This window comes from Haliotis rubra, unplaced genomic scaffold (genome assembly GCF_003918875.1).
Source record: "Haliotis rubra isolate DU_JTF1 unplaced genomic scaffold, ASM391887v1 Scf41, whole genome shotgun sequence".
In the NCBI taxonomy this organism is placed as follows: domain Eukaryota; kingdom Metazoa; phylum Mollusca; class Gastropoda; order Lepetellida; family Haliotidae; genus Haliotis; species Haliotis rubra.
In genome coordinates this window covers 1,070,606-1,089,516 of record NW_025767091.1, presented here as the reverse complement: position 1 = coordinate 1,089,516, position 18,911 = coordinate 1,070,606, and the positions used below count along the sequence as shown (strand labels likewise).

Below are 18,911 nucleotides of genomic sequence, written 5' to 3'. Positions count from 1 at the left end.
AACAGTGATGACACACTTTCAACAGTGAATATACATATAAAACAGTGGAGACACACATACAACAATGACAACACACAATCAACAGTGATGACACACATACAACAGTGATGACACACATACCAGAGTGATGACACACATACAACAGTGACAACACACATTCAGCAATGACAACACACATTCAACAGTGATGACAACACACATTCAACAGTGATGACACATACTGCAACAGTGATGACGCATACAACAGTGAAGACACACATACAACAGTGAACACACGCATTACAACAGTGATGACACACATACAACTAAGTGAGACACACATTCAACAGTGATGACACATACAACAGTGATGACACGCATTCAACAGTGAAGACACATAACAACAGTGAGACACACATTCAGCATGAAAAGACACACATTCAACAGTGATGACACACATACAACAGCGACAACACACATACAGCAGTGAAGACACACATACAACAGTGATGACACACATACAACAGTGATGACACACATACAACAGTGATGACACACATTCAACAGTGACAACACACATTCAACAGTGACAACACACATACAACAGTGATGACACACATACAACAGTGATGACAGACATTCAACAGTGAAGACACACATACAACAATGATGACACACATTCAACAGTGATGACACACATACAACAGTGATAACACACATACAGCGGTGAAGACCACACAATCAACGGTGATGATCACACATTCAGCAGTGAACACACATACAACAGTGATGACACATACAACAGTGATGACACATTCAACAGTGATGACACACATACAACAGTGAAGACCACATTGAACAGTGATGACACACATTCAACAGTGATGACACATACAACGATGATGACACATACAGCAGTGATGACACATACAACAGTGATGACTCACATTCAACGGGTGACAACACACATTCAACAGTGATGACACACATACAACAGTGAAGACACACATACAGCAATGATGACACACATACAACAGTGATGACACACATTCAACAGTGATGACACACATAACAACAGTGATGACACACATACAACAGTGATGACACACATTCAACAGTGATGACACACATACAACAGTGACAACACACATACAACAGTGACAACACACATTCAACCGTGAAGACACACATGCAACAGTGATGACACACATTCAACAGTGACAATATACATATAAAACAGTGGAGACACACATACAACAATGACAACACACAATCAACGGTGACACATACAACAGTGATGACACACATACAAGAGTGACGACACATACAACAGTGATGACACACATTCAAATGTGATGACACATTCAACAGTGATGACATTCAACATGACACATACAACAGTGATGACACACATACAACAGTGAAGACACACATACAACAGTGAAGACACACATACAACAGTAATGACACAAATACAACAGTGAAGACACACATTCAACAGTGATGACACACATACAACAGTGATTACACACATTCAACAGTGATGACACACATACAACAGTGAAGACACACATTCAACAGTGAAGACACACATTCAACAGTGATGACACACATACAACAGTGATGACACACATACAACAGTGATGACACACATACAACAGTGATGACACACATACAACAGTGATGACACACATACAACAGTGATGACACACATTCAACAGTGTGATGACACATACAACAGTGATGACACACATACAGCAGTGATGACACACACAACAGTGATGACACACATACAACAGTGATGACACACATACAACAGTGATGACACACATACAACAGTGATGACACACATACAACAGTGATGACACATACAACAGTGATGACACACATACAACAGTGATGATACACAGCGACCAACACACATACAACAGTGACAACACACATTCAACAGTGATGACACACATTCAACAGTGATGACACACATACAACAGTGATGACACACATACAACAGTGATGACACACATACAACAGTGATGACACACATAACAACAGTGATACAACAGTGATGACACACATTCAACAGTGATGACATGATCAACAGTGACAACACACATTCAACAGTGAACACACATTCAACAGTGATGACACACATTCAACAGTGATGACACACATACAACAGTGACAACACACATTCAACAGTGATGACACACATTCAACAGTGATGACACACATTCAACAGTGACAACACACATACAACAGTGATGACACACATACAACAATGATGACACACATTCAACAGTGATGACACACATACAACAGTGACAACACACATTCAACAGTGATGACACACATACAACAGTGACAACACACATTCAACAGTGACGACACACATACAACAATGATAACACACATACAACAGTGATGACACACATAACAACAGTGATGACACACATTCAACAGTGATGACACACATACAACAGTGACAACACACATTCAACAGTGATGACACACATACAACAGTGAAGACGCACATACAACAGTGATGACACACATTCAACAGTGATGACACACATACAACAGTGACGACACACATTCAACAGTGATGACACACATTCAACAGTGATGACACACATACAACAGTGATGACACACATTCAACAGTGATGACACACATACAACAGTGATGACACACATTCAACATTACAACAACAGTGATGACACACATTCAACAGTTATGACACAAAACAACAGTGATGACACACATTCAACAGTGATGACACAAAACAACAGTGATGACACACATTCAACAGTGATGACACACATTCAACAGTTATGACACAAAACAACAGTGATGACACACATTCAACAGTGACAACAAACATTCAGCAGTGACAACAAAAGTTCAACACAGACGAGAAAAAAATCAACAGTGAATCCGACAAAGAATAGTTTTTTTCTAAATTATGTTTTGAGTTTGTGTAACATCTATCTAAAGCACAAGTTACATCATCAGGACATAGCCAGAGAATACCGGAAAGTTCAGGGTATGCATACTAAAAGAATGGAAATTATTGTTCAGGAGATTTCGGGTTATTTCTTAGTTTAACGCAGCACTAAGCAACTTTAAAGCTATATGCAGCGATCTGTAAATAATCGAGCCTGGACCAGACAATCCAGTGATTTTCTGTATTAGCATCGATCCGCGCAATTGGGATACGATGACGTGTGTCAACCAAGTCAGCGAGCATGAACACCCGTTTCCGTTAGTCACCTCTTACGACAAGCATGGGTTACTGAAGATCAATTCTAACCCGGATCTTCCGCTACCTACCAGGGTTGTTTCATGACATGGAGGAAGCAGTACACCTGTACGCCCAGCTGTATGGCCATCTGGGTCAGTATGGACAAGATGGGGGCGACTGCTAATAGACTGAACGGCGGAAGCTCCTTCGCCAGCTCCGCACATGGGCCCGTCCGACCGACTGAAACAAGGGCCATAACATGAGTGTGGGTGGTGTGTGTGGGTGTGTGGGTGAGTGGGTGAGTGAGTGAGTGGTGAGTGAGTGAGTGAGTGAGTGAGTGAGTGGTGGTGAGTGAGTGAGTGAGTGAGTGAGTCGAGTGAGTGAGTGAGTGTAGTTTTACTGCCTTTAGCAATAACAAGGCAATATCACGGCGGGGGACAACAGAAATGGGCTTCACACATTGTACCTATGTGGGGAATCAAACCCGGATGTTCGGCGTAAAGAACGAACGCTTAAACACTAGGCTACCCCACAGCCCCGGAGATAACATGAAGAGAGTGTTTGTTGTTGTTGTGTAGCGCCGCACTCAGCAATATTCCAGCTATATGGCGGCGGTCTGTACATAATAGAGTCTGGACCACACAATCCAATGATCAACAGCATGAGCATCGATCCACGCAAATGGGATACGATGACAAGTCAACGAGTCTGACCACCCGATCCCGTTAGTCGCCTCTTACAACGACCATGGGTTGCTGGTTGGTTGGTTGTATAGTTTTAGGGCGACGTGGACCAATATGAGGCCTATTTGCGCCCACATGGGTTCCTAAAATAAGAGAATGATTGTCTCCCTTGAGTTGAATACCACTTGGGCACACAGAAACTGATGAAACTTTGATAGGTTTTGTGAGTCGCAGGATTTCTCGATTGGTGACTGACTGACTGACTGACTGGCTGACTGTTGTGTATGTTTCGAAATTTGGCGTCTTTGGTTTCCTGTACTTAATTCTAGGGGTTGAGAAGGAGACGATGTTACCATGGTTACCTACTCGTGATCCTGATGGTTGCAAAGAAGATCATGTTACCATAACAGTTACACAAACAGTGGTACTGAGGGCTGTGACGGAGACAGTGTTACCATGGTTACCTACCCGTGATCCTGAGGGCTGTGAGTGTTACCATAATAGTTACTCAAACATGGTTCTGAGGGTTGTGACGGAGACGGTGTTACCATGGTTACCTACATGTGATCCTGATGGTTGCAAAGGAGACCGTGTTACCTTAATAGTTACTCAAAAAATGGTTCTGAGGGCTGTGATGGAGACAGTGTTACCACGGTTACCTACATGTGATACTCAGAGTTGTGACGATGAACAAGTCGATGACCAGGAACCCGGCATCAGTGAGATTTGCTCCGATCTGGAGGACACAAAAATGATTACAACTACACATACTACACATATACTGACATTTAAAGCGTCTATCAAGTGTACTGCATTCCTACATCTGATTGTGTTCATGCTGAAGTATTTGTTCACACTGATCAATGAATCTCACCAGAAAACTAAAATTTGTATAGTATTCTCAATAATTCTGGCAATGGAATCAAACCCTGGTCTTCTGAATGACAAGTCTACACCTTAACCACTTGGCTACTAAAAGCGTTAACGTTTTGGCGAACCGGCCGACCGAGTGAGAGGTTTAGGTTTTACGCCGCTTTTAGTAATATTCCAGCAATATCATTGCGGGGGTCTCCACATTGTACACATGTAGAGAATCGAACCCGGGACTTTAGAGTGACGAGCGAACACTTTAACCACTCGGCTACCAAACCGTCCTCGTCCGTGTCCGTCAACAAGCCACAATGATATCTTGAATGAAACAGCGCGCCATGCAACTACGATCCACCTGGCATATCTGCAGTTTGTTTGTCTGTTGGTTAACGCCGCACTCAGCAATATTCCAGCTATATGGCGGCGATCTGTAAATAATCAAGTCTGTAAACACAAACCAACCAAACTAAACCATTGATGGTAAGATACATGTCGGATTTCATTTCGATGTATATATAAACTAGCAGCGTGGCGCTTTGAGCTCAAACGGATTCGGAAAGCGGAAAACAACGTTTGAAAACAGCACTGATGTACATGAACCAGTAAATACAATGCTGACAATACAATCTTGCTGACCCAGTACATGAGCAGGACTGAGATGAACTGCGTCAGACTGTAACACGCCATGAACTTGAAGATTCCGAAGGATGTCACGAGCGCCGCTCGACCCTGCCTGAAACCATGCAGCAAAAGGTGATGCAGAAAAGTCCTGTAACAATTGATGCAGTACGGCTATGCTGTACATAGTACATGCAGTATAACTCTTTGTCTCTGAATATAAATCAAGTAGAAACAAACAATTCCTTTTAAACTGAAATGGAGCCCCAGTGAGATGGGTGAACCTGACTTGCTTCATTTGAGGATTTAGTATTGCTGAAGGGAAAAATAATGTTGTTCAGGGACTAGAGAACACACAGGGACCAGTGATACGTGATCAAAGTATTTACACCTAACAAACATAAATGCGTGAAGTATGATGTTGTGGTTACTATTTCGGAATGGACGTCGCAACACTGATCTGATACAACAACCAACCGGAAAATTCATGCACTGGAATTATTAATGCGTGGCAGAACGGTGACGAGCGCCAAACAAAACTTTGAAAACAACATGGAGACGTGCACTGTGTATTTGATGCAGTAGAGATCCTGCACTACAGATACTCGCATCATTGATGTATTCATATCATTGATGTATTCATATCATTGATGTTTTCATATCATTAATGCATCATCCATGCGTTAGAGTGAGTGAGTATGGTTTTACGCCGCTTTTTAGCAATATTCTGGGACACCAGAAATGGGCTTCACACATTGTACCCATGTGGGGGATCGAACCCGGGTCTTAAGCGTGACGAGCGAACGCTTTAACCACTAGGCTACCCCACCGTCTTTACATGCGTTAGACCAGGCCCTATGTAGGCTACCTACCTGATGACATTAGGCACACACTCGATGGTGGGCTTCTTGGACGTGAAAGGCGAGGCTACTGAAGCCTCAGCCTCCGACAGAGAGATGCCGGCATGGGCTGTTTTCAGTGCTCCGCAGTCGTTAGCCCCATCACCGCACATTCCGACATAGTAACTGGTAAAATAACAATAATTATCATATGTGGATATACACTTTGCAATATTAAGATATAAATCTATATTATTTGTCCAAAACCAAATTTATGCCATCATTCTAATACATTATTTCTCCAAAATGGTACGGTTTCAGAATTCAAACTGACAGGTCGTAAAGAATTAGAAATCAATTTCAAACTTAATAAGTTCCATCCGTTAAAACAAATATAAATAAATTAAATATACTCAAAGGCAAAAGTTATGGTTACGTTTTCTTTAAATGTTATTAACATGGAAAGTGAAGGAGTGACTGGTTTTACGCCGCTTTTAGCAAAATTCCAGCAATATCACCCCCCGGTGGACACAAGAAATGGGCTTCACACGTTGTACCTATGTAGGTGTTTGTTGTTGTTGTTAACACCGCACTCAGCAATATTCCAACCAAGCGTCAACCAAGTCATGGAAAGACATATTTTTCATTGTATGGTAAAGATCAACAGTCCATAGGAATAATATACTTGGCATATGCAAAATGTGTCTCGACACAAGGGCCCACACAGCCAGAAGCCATTGTGTCGACCTTGTACATTGATGGATTGGTTAGTCAGGCCAACTGACTTAGTTGATGTTGTTGTTGCTGCTCCTGATATCGATCACCGCTTCACGGGGTGAAACCAAGACAGTTTACATGCCACTGACATGTTGCTTGAACGCTGCTGGGTGGGGATTTAAACAGGAAAGAGATAACAAAACAAGCGACTCACTCTAATGCCTGCAAGCTCTCCACCAACTGCGCCTTTTGCTCTGGGCCCATGCGTGCAAAGACTGTCCCCTTGACGACGATCTAAATAGTCCATATCTTTAATAGGTTGCCAGGTATAGTATCTTCAAAAGTTTTTTGTAAGTTCCTGACAGCTACAATGCATCAATATTTCAGTCATACATATCAACTAAATCGGTACAGTAGAACGGTCCTACTTCTGGAATAAACAGATTGGAGTTATTTCTCAGACTCAGACAATGCGATTGCAAACTGTTCACAAGTTTAAACAACGACTTATACGAGTCATTTTTACGTATTCAAACTACACGATGAGAAAGTCCATTGAATTCCCGAGTCTATTTTATATGCATTCAATTATCTCAAATGTGGCAAACAAGGGTTATGGGTGTCAATTTTGGATTCAAACTGACAACTTGAAATGTCACTGCGGACAAATCTCATGCATAAGTGAAACTAATTTAAATTCTTTACTTTTTTCAGGAGTACTTTGCAGAACAGGGAATAGGGCTGGGACGGGTCCAAGTTTTCCACCCGTGTACCCCATCCCCTTTCCCTACCCTGATACCCGTTATGTAAGTTCTTTGTAAGAAATGGCAATATATTTTCAACTCGGAGGCTAAAATTTCAAGTTTTCCAATATCTAAACATTGCATTCTATACAAAACAGGTGACTGTAAATTATGTCTAAATCTTCTAAGACAATACAACCTTTTATTCATGAAAGAATAACATTACATTGTTTAATCTATTGGTCACATGATCATAACGGGTCGGGGTATTGAGACGGGTACCCGGCCCGACCTATTACCCAACCGTCCCAGCCCTAACAGGGATCATCACATTGGTTGATAAAAACCAAACTTGAGCCTTGTTTGCAAAGCCGAAAATCAATCTTTGTGATGTCGTAAAATGTGATAGGACCTGTCACACAATTGTACCCTAACACCGATGTACATATATTCGTATGTCTCTTGAGAACCGTCCTGTTGTGTCTCAAAGATGTATTGTATGCAGTATCGCTACAAATGCCTTGTGAATGGGAACCCAGGTTTGGTGACTCCATGGCTTCTTGGAACAATGGGCTGATGTTTCCACTGGTCAACACTCCGCTATGATTGGGCAATGAAGAGAGCACAGTAGAAAACCCAACTAAACAAATTGTCCTACCTTGGACATCAGGTCGGGGAAATGCTGTCTTATGACGGCCCAGGACTTCCCCGTCAGAGCGAAGCGGAAACTGTCGTTGTCCATCTGAAGGGCGATGGAATCCTGTAAGATAGCAGATAGTGAGTGAAAATTGCTTCAACAACATGCAGTCATATCACAGCGTAGGGGAGATATATAATGTGAATCAGTGGCGTGAAAACAAAAATAATCACTCACTAAAACAGGTTAAGACACTATAGTGTGTTAGAAGGCACATGGGATTTACTTGTTCAAAGTACAAAAATTGCTAGCTTTTCGATACTATTCTTTTCTTTTACATTCAATCCCATTCAAGTCAAACGAGGAGAAATTGGGTCTAATGTCGTTCAAAAAGATTGTTGCACAAAACATTGAGTTATATTCGTGAGCTTTTGAATGTTCGTGCGTGCGTGCGTGCGTGCGTGCGTGCGTGCGTGTGTACGTTCCCTGTTGCAGTTTAACATGGCTACATCAATCTTCATCATAATCATGCTGACTTTGGGCCACCCAATCCTTGTTTTATCCTTTTAAACCCCAATGCAAGTGAAAACGGGTTACAGGATGTGTGCGAAATTGGGACTGAACATTTTGCTGACCTTACTCTGCTTTTGGTATTGTTCAACCGACATTAGGACAGGGTACACCGAAAATGGACTTCACACATTGTACCCATGTGGGGAATCTAGCCCCAGTCTTCAGACTGACAAGCGAACGCTTTAGGAGTCTACTCCACAGCCTGTCTGATCTTAAAGATGTAAGTACAGGTACATGCAAAAATATACATGTATTTAAACAATTACGATGATATTGTGACCAGAAATATAATGACCTTGCCAAATTTCTTTTCCTTCTCATCAGCGAAAATAAACTCTATCTCTGGTCCTGTCTTGTCGGCCTGTGGCGGGTAGGCTTGAACAAGGATGATACGGTCTGTGGGATCTACCATACAACACTCCCGGGCCACGCTCAGGGCAGTCAACATGTTGTCACCTGCAGAGAATGTCAATATACATTCCTTGAAAAATGATGTGTGTGGTCGGTTCAACACAATTCTGATATTTTCAAAAATATTTTGCATTTTGTTAATTACAAAAAGCATAAATGTTATACATCTAAGTGGAAACCGCCTTTGCACCTGTCAGGAGAAATAGATTGATAGAACTGTAAAAGATAATGACATCTGTAAAACTGAAATAATTTTGGAGCGCCAATAGTGACCATGTGATGTAGTTGCACCTACCTGTGACCATGGTGTTTCTGATGGTGGTCTAGCCACACCTACCTGTGACCATGATGTTTCTGATAGTGGTCTAGCCACACCTACCCCCTGACCATGATCTTTCTGATGGTGGTCTGGCCACTCCTACCTGTGACCATGATGTTTCTGATGACGGCCTCCCATAGTGTGTGGATGACTGGGGTTGTCTACCAGCACTACCTGTGACCATGATGTTTCTGATGGCGGCCTCCCGGAGTGTCTGGATGACAGGGGTTATCTACCAACACGTACCTGTGACCATGATGTTTCTGATGGCGGCCTCCCGGAGTGTCTGGATCACTGGGGTTGTCTACCAACACGTACCTGTGACCAAGATGTTTCTGATGGTGGCCTCCCGGAGTGTCTGGATGACAGGGGTTGTCTACCAACACGTACCTGTGACCATGATGTTTCTGATGGCGGCCTCCCGGAGTGTCTGGATGACAGGGGTTGTCTACCAACACGTACCTGTGACCATGATGTTTCTGATGGCGGCCTCCCGGAGTGTCTGGATGACAGGGGTTGTCTACCAACACGTACCTGTGACCATGATGTTTCTGATGGCGGCCTCCCGAGGTCTGGATGACTGGGGTTGTCTACCAACCGTACCTGTGACCATGATGTTTCTGATGGCGGCCTCCCGGAGTGTCTGGATGACTGGGGTTGTCTACCAACACGTACCTGTGACCATGATGTTTCTGATGGCGGCCTCCCGGAGTGTCTGGATGACAGGGGTTGTCTACCAACACGTACCTGTGACCATGATGTTTCTGATGGCGGCGGCCCCGGAGTGTCTGGATGACAGGGGTTGTCTACCAACACGTACCTGTGACCATGATGTTTCTGATGGCGGCCTCCCGGAGTGTCTGGATGACAGGGGTTGTCTACCAACACGTACCTGTGACCATGATGTTTCTGATGGCGGCCTCCCGGAGTGTCTGGATGACAGGGGTTGTCTACCAACACGTACCTGTGACCATGATGTTTCTGATGGCGGCCTCCCGGAGTGTCTGGATGACAGGGGTTGTCTACCAACACGTACCTGTGACCATGATGTTTCTGATGGCGGCCTCCCGGAGTGTCTGGATGACAGGGGTTGTCTACCAACACGTACCTGTGACCATGATGTTTCTGATGGCGGCCTCCCGGAGTGTCTGGATGACAGGGGTTGTCTACCAACACGTACCTGTGACCATGATGTTTCTGATGGCGGCCTCCCGGAGTGTCTGGATGACAGGGGTGGTCTCCGGCTTCAGGCAGTTCTCCATCACCAGCAGCCCCAGGAAGTTGAGATCCTTCTCCACCTGCTCCCTACAAGAGGAACATTCTTTGCGGTTTAACATGCAGTGATTTAATGCTGGCATTACCATTGTTTTTGAATGCCCTTGATTATCACAGGAATATGTTCAGGTTTCGGGATCGGGTATTGACCTCACATGACAAATCACAAATTGTGGAAGAGCTTGTATGGTAAGCTGTTCCAATATTTGATTACATACCCAAAACCCTCACATTTATTCCATCCAATGAGTGAGTATAGTTTTACGCCGCTTTTAGCAATATTCCAGCAATATAACGGCGGGGGACACCATTAATGGACTTCACACATTGTACCCATGTGGGGAATCGAACCCGGGTCTTTGGCGTGACGTAAGAACACTTTAACCATTAGGCGCGCGCGCACACGCACGCACGCACACACACACACACACACACACACACACACACACACACTCACAGAGTGTTTGAGAACCATGGTGAAGGGAGTAAGTGAACGGTAAATGTCTTCCTTGTCAACAGAAAAGATGGCTTACTTATGGAGAAAGTGCAAGATTTGTTTGAGGAACTTCATTCGTTGTCGTTTTGATCGTTTTCACATTCTTTTCACTTCACAATTTAGTAAAAAGCCCTTTGCAGTTAGTTTTGAATAACGGCACATATCGGTGTGAGGCCGCCATTATCCACAGTAATGCAAACCCGGTTTCAGAACGGACGTTGAATACGCCAAGTGAGTTGATATCGCGATGGTATCGGAGAGATCGCGAAGAAGATTCACGTACCACATTAACAGAGATACCAACGCCAAAGTGTTGCAAATAGCAGTTTCAAGGATCAAAATTAGTAGTTTGACCATAACACACACATCAGTTCAATATCATATTTTAGAATTTACATGGGAGGAGTATCGTAGCAAGGCGAACGTTACTGAAAATAGATACATTACAATGATTTGGTACTTTCAACTGAAAGTCATATTTGACGGAAACTCACGCACACCGGCAATTTCTCTTGAGTGCAATGAAAATAACCAAATAGATACCAACAGTTTACACGTAAATACATGTTTATGTCGTTTAGATATTAGGCACTATTTTGTTCGCTTACAGTTCCTTAAAGTTTTCAAGTAAATATAAAAATTGTCGCACAGTACCTTAATCGGTGAACCATAAAGTTAGTGGAAATGCGTTGATTTTTAAAAATATATAAAAAATACCAGTTCTTTTTTTCCAAACTGGTCTACGTTTGCAACTGAATTTACGCCATTGTGCATACAATAAAAAGAGTCACGATGTCTGTGTATTTTTCTTGGCGGAGGTAGATCCAGTGCTGCGAGAGCACAATATTAGATCAATCTAAATGCGCATCAACGGTCAAAGGGAGGCAACTCAATCAATGCTTTCACGCACACATCTCAGTGTTTTGTAGAGAGCTAATTATTTGCGAAGTGGGCGGTTGTGTGGTTTCACGGGCCGTGCACTGACTATTTCACTTTCATTTGGTCCCACGTACATGGTCAATTCTGTTACCTAAATACTTCAACGGTACGACTAACAGATTTGTGGAATCGTGACGGTCATGGTCAAAGGGAGGTAACTCTAAACCTTAAAAATTAACCCTTTTTCACAGACTTACCTCCCTTTGAACCAGGGGACATTACTCTTGATCTTTGATGTACGCAGTTATCTCCCTTTGCATGAGAGCACATGTAGTGTGTGAAGTTCTAAAAGAAGACACTGTGTAGAGTTGAGACAAGGGAGTTAACTCTTGTACAAACACGGTTACCTCCCTTTGACCGTAAACCGCACAACATTCACCTCCCCAGTTTATTGCAATGCCTTTCTTTACATACGAAATCCATTATTAGGAGAAAGAGAATCATGATGAGCAGGGAGAATATGGCCGCTAAAAACATACTTTAGAAGTTTTAATTCCCGTGACATAACTAGTTTAGTAGAAATTCTTATGCAATTTTAGTAGGATCGTCTAAGGCGATACGACCCAGAAGCTGGTGATTTTTTGCAGTTTTCCACCTCAGAAAGAGATTCCAGATTTACAGAAATGAAAATGTGCCATAACTCGTACAACTATTTTCCCTCGAGTTCCTTTTTCAGCATCAACGTTTTTGTTTGGCTTGAAATGAATTAATCTTGACTTGATATTAGATGGGGTATCCTGGTGCATCACTACGGACAATAACTTGGCAGCTCTGTCAACGAATATTGAGAAAATACCCCGAGTGGGTGATTTGTTTAAAACCAAGGTGAGTTATAATATTCGAGTTAAGGCAGGACAGGTAGCAGACAATAACTGTCTGATAATCATTCATTTTCGGATTTTATACGACAAGCACTGGGTATTAGCGTCTTATCCATCTATCACTCGTTCAGATACTTTGTGTCTGAAATAGAAAGACCCTGAATTTTTTAGCAGGACTGTTTCAATTAATTTGGGCTAAAGCTGAAAAGAAACAGATAAATAATTTCAATTTTTACGTGAAATATTAAAAGAAAACCCATGTGGGGAATAGAACCTGGGTTTTCGGCGTGACGAGCGAACGCCTTAACCACTAGGCTACCCCGCCGTATCAGCAGAGTAGTGATATACTTAGCCATCTGGATATATTTGAAGCTGTTACCGCGTTATTCTCTGGAGTTTGGCATAGTTCAGTTTCTGTGGCAAGGCCTTCCAGGCCAGAGCGAGGACCCGGTAGCCATGCTGTGTGTAGGCCATCAGTACATCGTGGAAGTTGGCAGGGACTGAAGCAGAATACAGTTGGCCTATTTACGAAGCTGTCCGAGAGATGAAGTTATCAAGTATTTCCAACGAAACCGATCTTAACAAAGTCTCTTCTCGAAACTGATTTGTGCAAAGACAACTTCAGTTTGTGATAGAAACTATGTATTTCACGATGATCGACATGAACTGAATCAAAACTGATCCCATAAATTAAACGTTAACTAAATGAAATATGTTCCATCGTTAACGTTTGTTGAATGTCAGTAAATCAATCTTGCCGAAAAAATATTCACACATTTTGAGCATTTGTATTTTAATCGGATTTCTTTTCAACATTTGTAATTTCATTTTGCTTAGTAAATGTTAGACTCTTGCAGGTGTCTTTTTCAGAATGTTAACGTTTCTGTCTGTACCTGTTTCAGCCATGGAGAGGCTTGTGATCATTTCAGGCGATCCCTTCACGAACAGGTCAAAGTTGTTGGCACCGAGATTCCGTGTGATGACCGACATTCTCTGCAGACTGGAGGAGAAGGTAAACTGTCTCACCACGCCGATGTCTTCTCCCATTGACTGGAATAGTTAAACATGTGGTGATGGGAAGAAATATGGGAACATCATTAATGTACACGTAAGAGACTACAGCTTAATGCCATAGCTTTGTCGTTCCTGACTGTTGTCTGGTCGGGTGGAGTATTCTGATTATCCGAACCAGTATATAACAGATAGTAATACTAAATAATAATGGCCATTTATAAAGCGCCTGTTCCCACACACTTGTGCATGCTCAAAGCGCTAAATGTTACAGTCACATGACTTATCCCACCGGGTACCCATTTTCTGCTGGGTGAACAGAGGCAAAAACAAACTCACTTGCCTAAGGTGAGACCACATGAATCACATGTGCTTCGTTGTGGGGAAGGACTGAAGTCCTAAAAACTCTCAGAAGTCAAGCTGCAAACACGGTCACCCATCCAAGGACTCTCCACTGAAGCTGATATATGAACAACATTGTCGTAGAATGGAGGAGATGAACTGTCATCCTTTCACTGGCTGAAACATGTTAAGATTTGTTGTTCTCACCTGACTGTCGTCTCCTGGTACGGAGTTGTTTCTGGTTCGGGGATGTACAATGGTGGGCACCATCATGTTAAACCTTGTCTCCTCCTCACCCGGCTCCTCCAACACCTGAAACATGGGGTGTGTTGGTGAGTGCTCGGATGGGTGAGCTGGTGGAAGAATGGGTGCTCAGACAAATCTCAGAACAATGGGTGCATTGGCGGATAAGTGATTGTATGTGTGGATTTGTTTGTGAAGGTGGAAGAATGATCTGGTCCATGAATAAGTGAGTAAATGGGTGAGTTCGTAGAATTGGTGAGTTGGTCAATGAATGAGTGAGTGGGTGAGTTCGTAGAAGAATTGGTGGGCTTGGTCGATGAGTAAGTGAGTAAATGGGTGAGTTGGTAGAAGAATTGGGGGGCTGGTCGATGAGTAAGTGAGTAAATGGGTGAGTTGGTAGAAGAATCGGGGGGCTGGTCGATGAGTGGAGTAAATGGGTGAGTTGGTGGTAGAAGAATTGGTGGGCTGGTCGAATGATGAGTAAGTGAGTAAATGTGGTTGAGTTGGTGGGCTGGTCGTAGAAGAATGGGTGGGGGCTGGTCGATCGAGTAAGTGAGTAAATGGGTGAGTTGGTAGAAGAATTAGGTGGTGGGCTGGTCGATGAGTGAATGGGTAAATGGGTGAGTTGGTAGAAGAATTGGTGGGGGCTGGTCGGTAAGTAGAAAGTGAGTAAATGGGTGAGTTGGTAGAAGATGGGTGGGGGCTGGTCGATGAGTAAAGTGAGTAAATGGGTGAGTTTGGTAGAAGAATTGGTGGGGCTGGTCGATGAGTAAGTGAGTAAATGGGTGAGTTGGTAGAAGAAGGGCTGGGGGGATGTCGATGAGTAAGTGAGTAAATGGGTGAGTTGGTAGAAAATTGGGGGGCTGGTCGATGAGTAAGTGAGTAAATGGGTGAGTTGGTAGAAGAATTGGTGGGCTGGTCGATGAGTAAGTGAGTAAATGGGTGAGTTGGTAGAAGAATTGGGGGGCTGGTCGATGAGTAAGTGAGTAAATAGGTGAGTTGGTAGAAGAATTGGGGGCTGGTCGATGAGTAAGTGAGTAAATGGGTGAGTTGGTAGAAGAAGAATTGGGGGCTGGTCGATGAGTAAGTGAGTAAATGGGTGAGTTGGTAGAAGAATTGGTGGGCTGGTCGATGAGTAAGTGAGTAAATGGGTGAGTTGGTAGAAGAATTGGGGGCTGGTCGATGAGTAAGTGAGTAAATGGGTGAGTTGGTAGAAGAATTGGTGGGCTGGTCGATGAGTAAGTGAGTAAATGGGTGAGTTGTAGAAGAATTGGTGGGCTGGTCGATGAGTAAGTGAGTAAATGGGTGAGTTGGTAGAAGAATTGGTGGGCTGGTCGATGAGTAAGTGAAGTGAGTGAAAAGGGTGAGTTGGTAGAAGAAGTGGTGGGCTGGTCGATGAATAAGTGAAGTAGATGAGTAAATGGGTGAGTTGGTAGAAGAATTGGTGGGCTGGTCGATGAGTAAGTGAGTAAATGGGTGAGTTGGTAGAAGAATTGGTGGGCTGGTCGATGAGTAAGTGAGTAAATGGGTGAGTTGGTAGAAGAATTGGTGGGCTGGTCGATGAGTAAGTGAGTAAATGGGTGAGTTGGTAGAAGAATTGGTGGGCTGGTCGATGAGTAAGTGAGTAAATGGGTGAGTTGGTAGAAGAGGTGGTGGGCTGGTCGATGAGTAAGTAAATTGGTGGGCTGGTAAATGAGGTGAGTTGGTAGAAAGGTGGTGGGCTGGTCGATGAGTAAGTGAGTAAATGGGTGAGTTGGTAGAAGAATTGGTGGGCTGGTCGATGAGTAAGTGAGTAAATGGGTGAGTTGGTAGAAAAGAATTGGTGGGCTGGTCGATGAGTAAGTGAGTAAATGGGTGAGTTGGTAGAAGAATTGGGGGCTGGTCGATGAGTGAGGTGAGTAAATGGGTAAGTTGAGTAGAAAATTGGTGGGCTGAGATGGTAGAAGTAAATGGTGGGTTGTAGTCGGTGAGTAAGTGAGTAAATGGGTGAGTTGGTAGAAGAATGGTGGGCTGGGCTGGTCGATGAGTAGAAGTAAGTCGATGAGTAATGGGTGGGTTTGTAGAAGGTGAGTTGGTAGAAGGTGGAATTGGAATTGGGGCTGGTCGATGAGTAAGTGAGTAAATGGGTGAGTTGGTAGAAGAAGTGGTGGGCTGGTCGATGAGTAAAGTGAGTAAATGGGTGAGTTGGTAGAAGAATTGGTGGGCTGGTCGATGAGTAAGTGAGTAAATGGGTGAGTTGGTAGAAGAATTGGGGGGCTGGTCGATGAGTAAGTGAGTAAATGGGTGAGTTGGTAGAAGAATTGGTGGGCTGGTCGATGAGTAAGTGAGTAAATGGGTGAGTTGGTAGAAGAATTGGTGGGCTGGTCGATGAGTAAGTGAGTAAATGGGTGAGTTGGTAGAAGAATTGGTGGGCTGGTCGATGAGTAAGTGAGTAAATGGGTGAGTTGGTAGAAGAATTGGTGGGCTTGTCGATGAGTAAGTGAGTAAATGGGTGAGTTGGTAGAAGAATTGGTGGGCTGGTCGATGAGTGAATGGGAGAGTTCGTAGAAGGCGGGCGGATGGATAGATGGATGGGTGGGTGGATGTATGGATGGATGGATGTGCGTGCGTGGAGGGTGGTTCACTGATGATATTTAAAACGGCGTTAAGGCTCAATCACTCTCACTCACCAAATGGGTGTCGGCGTGGATTTAGGGCATGTCTTGGAAACCGGTGATACAATGACCTCACCGGATTGCCACTACAGCCAAAGGGGAGGAGTGAGTTAGTGAGTGGATATTGCTGAACGCAGCATCAGCATTGTTGCTATAATACGACACTTATCATTCCACACAACCTTGGGTCAGCAATATTTTGAAGCGTTCGTAAAATCTCCAAAAACAAAATTGAAGAAACCAGTCGACACTGGGGAGGAACTCACCCAATCAACAGCCTCGAACATGATGAGATCCAGGGGGTCTCCAGCCACGTGACCATCTATAATAGTGAGAGAGTGGCAGGTTGCCATGGCACTGACGATAAGGGGATTGTGTAACTTGCTCATGTTGCGAATTTCGTCTCTGAACCTGTGGAAATAGAGCACCTCTTGCTGTGAGTTTCTTTGTTGAACAAATGTCGAAATGCACATAACGAACATTGAATTCGTTATAATCGTAGTGTACTCTGCGTGAGACATGACCCTTTAGGGACAAGTCATAATTTTAATTTAACGGGGATGTCAATTTCATCACTTGATACAGGTTGATGGATTATGCTGAGGAAAATGTTTACGAACTACGATCAATGTCAGATGTGTTATCCTCCCGCCAGCTCTCGTTCTCGCTAGTCATGCAAAGATGTGGAACGATAGGTATGTCAGCTAACTGTACATGGTCTGGCAAATGACCCCAAACCTAGTTCTCAATAAATTAATACGCATGAACTAACAGTGTTCTGTCGTCATGGGCACTCCTCTCTCGGCATCGGTCGCGTTAAGGGGAAGTGTACTTTGAAAAGTAGTGTATTTTTCTAAGGAATGGAGAAAGTCGTATAATACCATATTACACACCGCTAACCCTATATCCATGATCTATAAATAACTGAGTCTTGGCCAAGAAAATTTTGTCAATATCATTGGGAACAGTCCACATTGATTTCGTACAAGGACCACCCTGAAAGGTCAAACATATACAACCATCCGAATCCACTCAACGCGCTGTGTTGGGACAGGACCAGTCAGACAATGTAGCCACCCAATCCACATTTTAGTGGGCTCTTGTGACCTGCATTGGATGCTGGAGACTACGGCAGAGCTCCCATGTGTTTAGTTTGTTAGTTTATGGTTGCCAAGCAACTGCTTACGCTCCTCTGGAGGAAGGCACCACGGCCATCATCTTCATGCCATCCTCCGTCAAGGTTCCTGTCTGGAAACAAACATTGCGTCAATATTGGCATGTGTCGCAGTGTAGCCTAGTGGGTAAAGGGTTCTCTCCATACGCCGAGATACCGGGTTCGATACCCTTCATGAGAGCAACCAATTCCATTGCTAAACTTAGCTTACAATCACACTCTCCCACAGGGATTATGGGGACTGAACGACGTGTCCTTTAGTGTGCGTGCGTGCGTGCGTGCGTGCAGAGACCCCCACTCAAAAACAGAATAGCGGCACGGTCTCA

At 43.6% G+C, this 18,911-nt stretch overlaps 1 protein-coding gene across 1 annotated transcript in view; it reads right to left on the bottom strand.

Moving 5' to 3' along the window:
• Positions 1–18,911, bottom strand: part of LOC124287973 (polyamine-transporting ATPase 13A3-like) — a 37,240-nt gene that overhangs the window by 5,262 nt on the left and 13,067 nt on the right. Inside the window, exons 13-25 of the mRNA XM_046724477.1 lie at positions 18,598–18,659; positions 17,678–17,822; positions 14,722–14,826; positions 14,055–14,211; positions 13,541–13,661; positions 10,811–10,935; positions 9,196–9,356; positions 8,349–8,450; positions 7,162–7,241; positions 6,264–6,416; positions 5,410–5,506; positions 4,567–4,639; positions 3,310–3,460 (exon numbers count right to left, since the gene is read on the bottom strand). Of these exons, the coding sequence (XP_046580433.1) occupies positions 3,310–3,460; positions 4,567–4,639; positions 5,410–5,506; positions 6,264–6,416; positions 7,162–7,241; positions 8,349–8,450; positions 9,196–9,356; positions 10,811–10,935; positions 13,541–13,661; positions 14,055–14,211; positions 14,722–14,826; positions 17,678–17,822; positions 18,598–18,659 (1,532 nt within the window). The remainder of the gene's footprint in view (positions 1–3,309; positions 3,461–4,566; positions 4,640–5,409; positions 5,507–6,263; positions 6,417–7,161; positions 7,242–8,348; positions 8,451–9,195; positions 9,357–10,810; positions 10,936–13,540; positions 13,662–14,054; positions 14,212–14,721; positions 14,827–17,677; positions 17,823–18,597; positions 18,660–18,911) is intronic.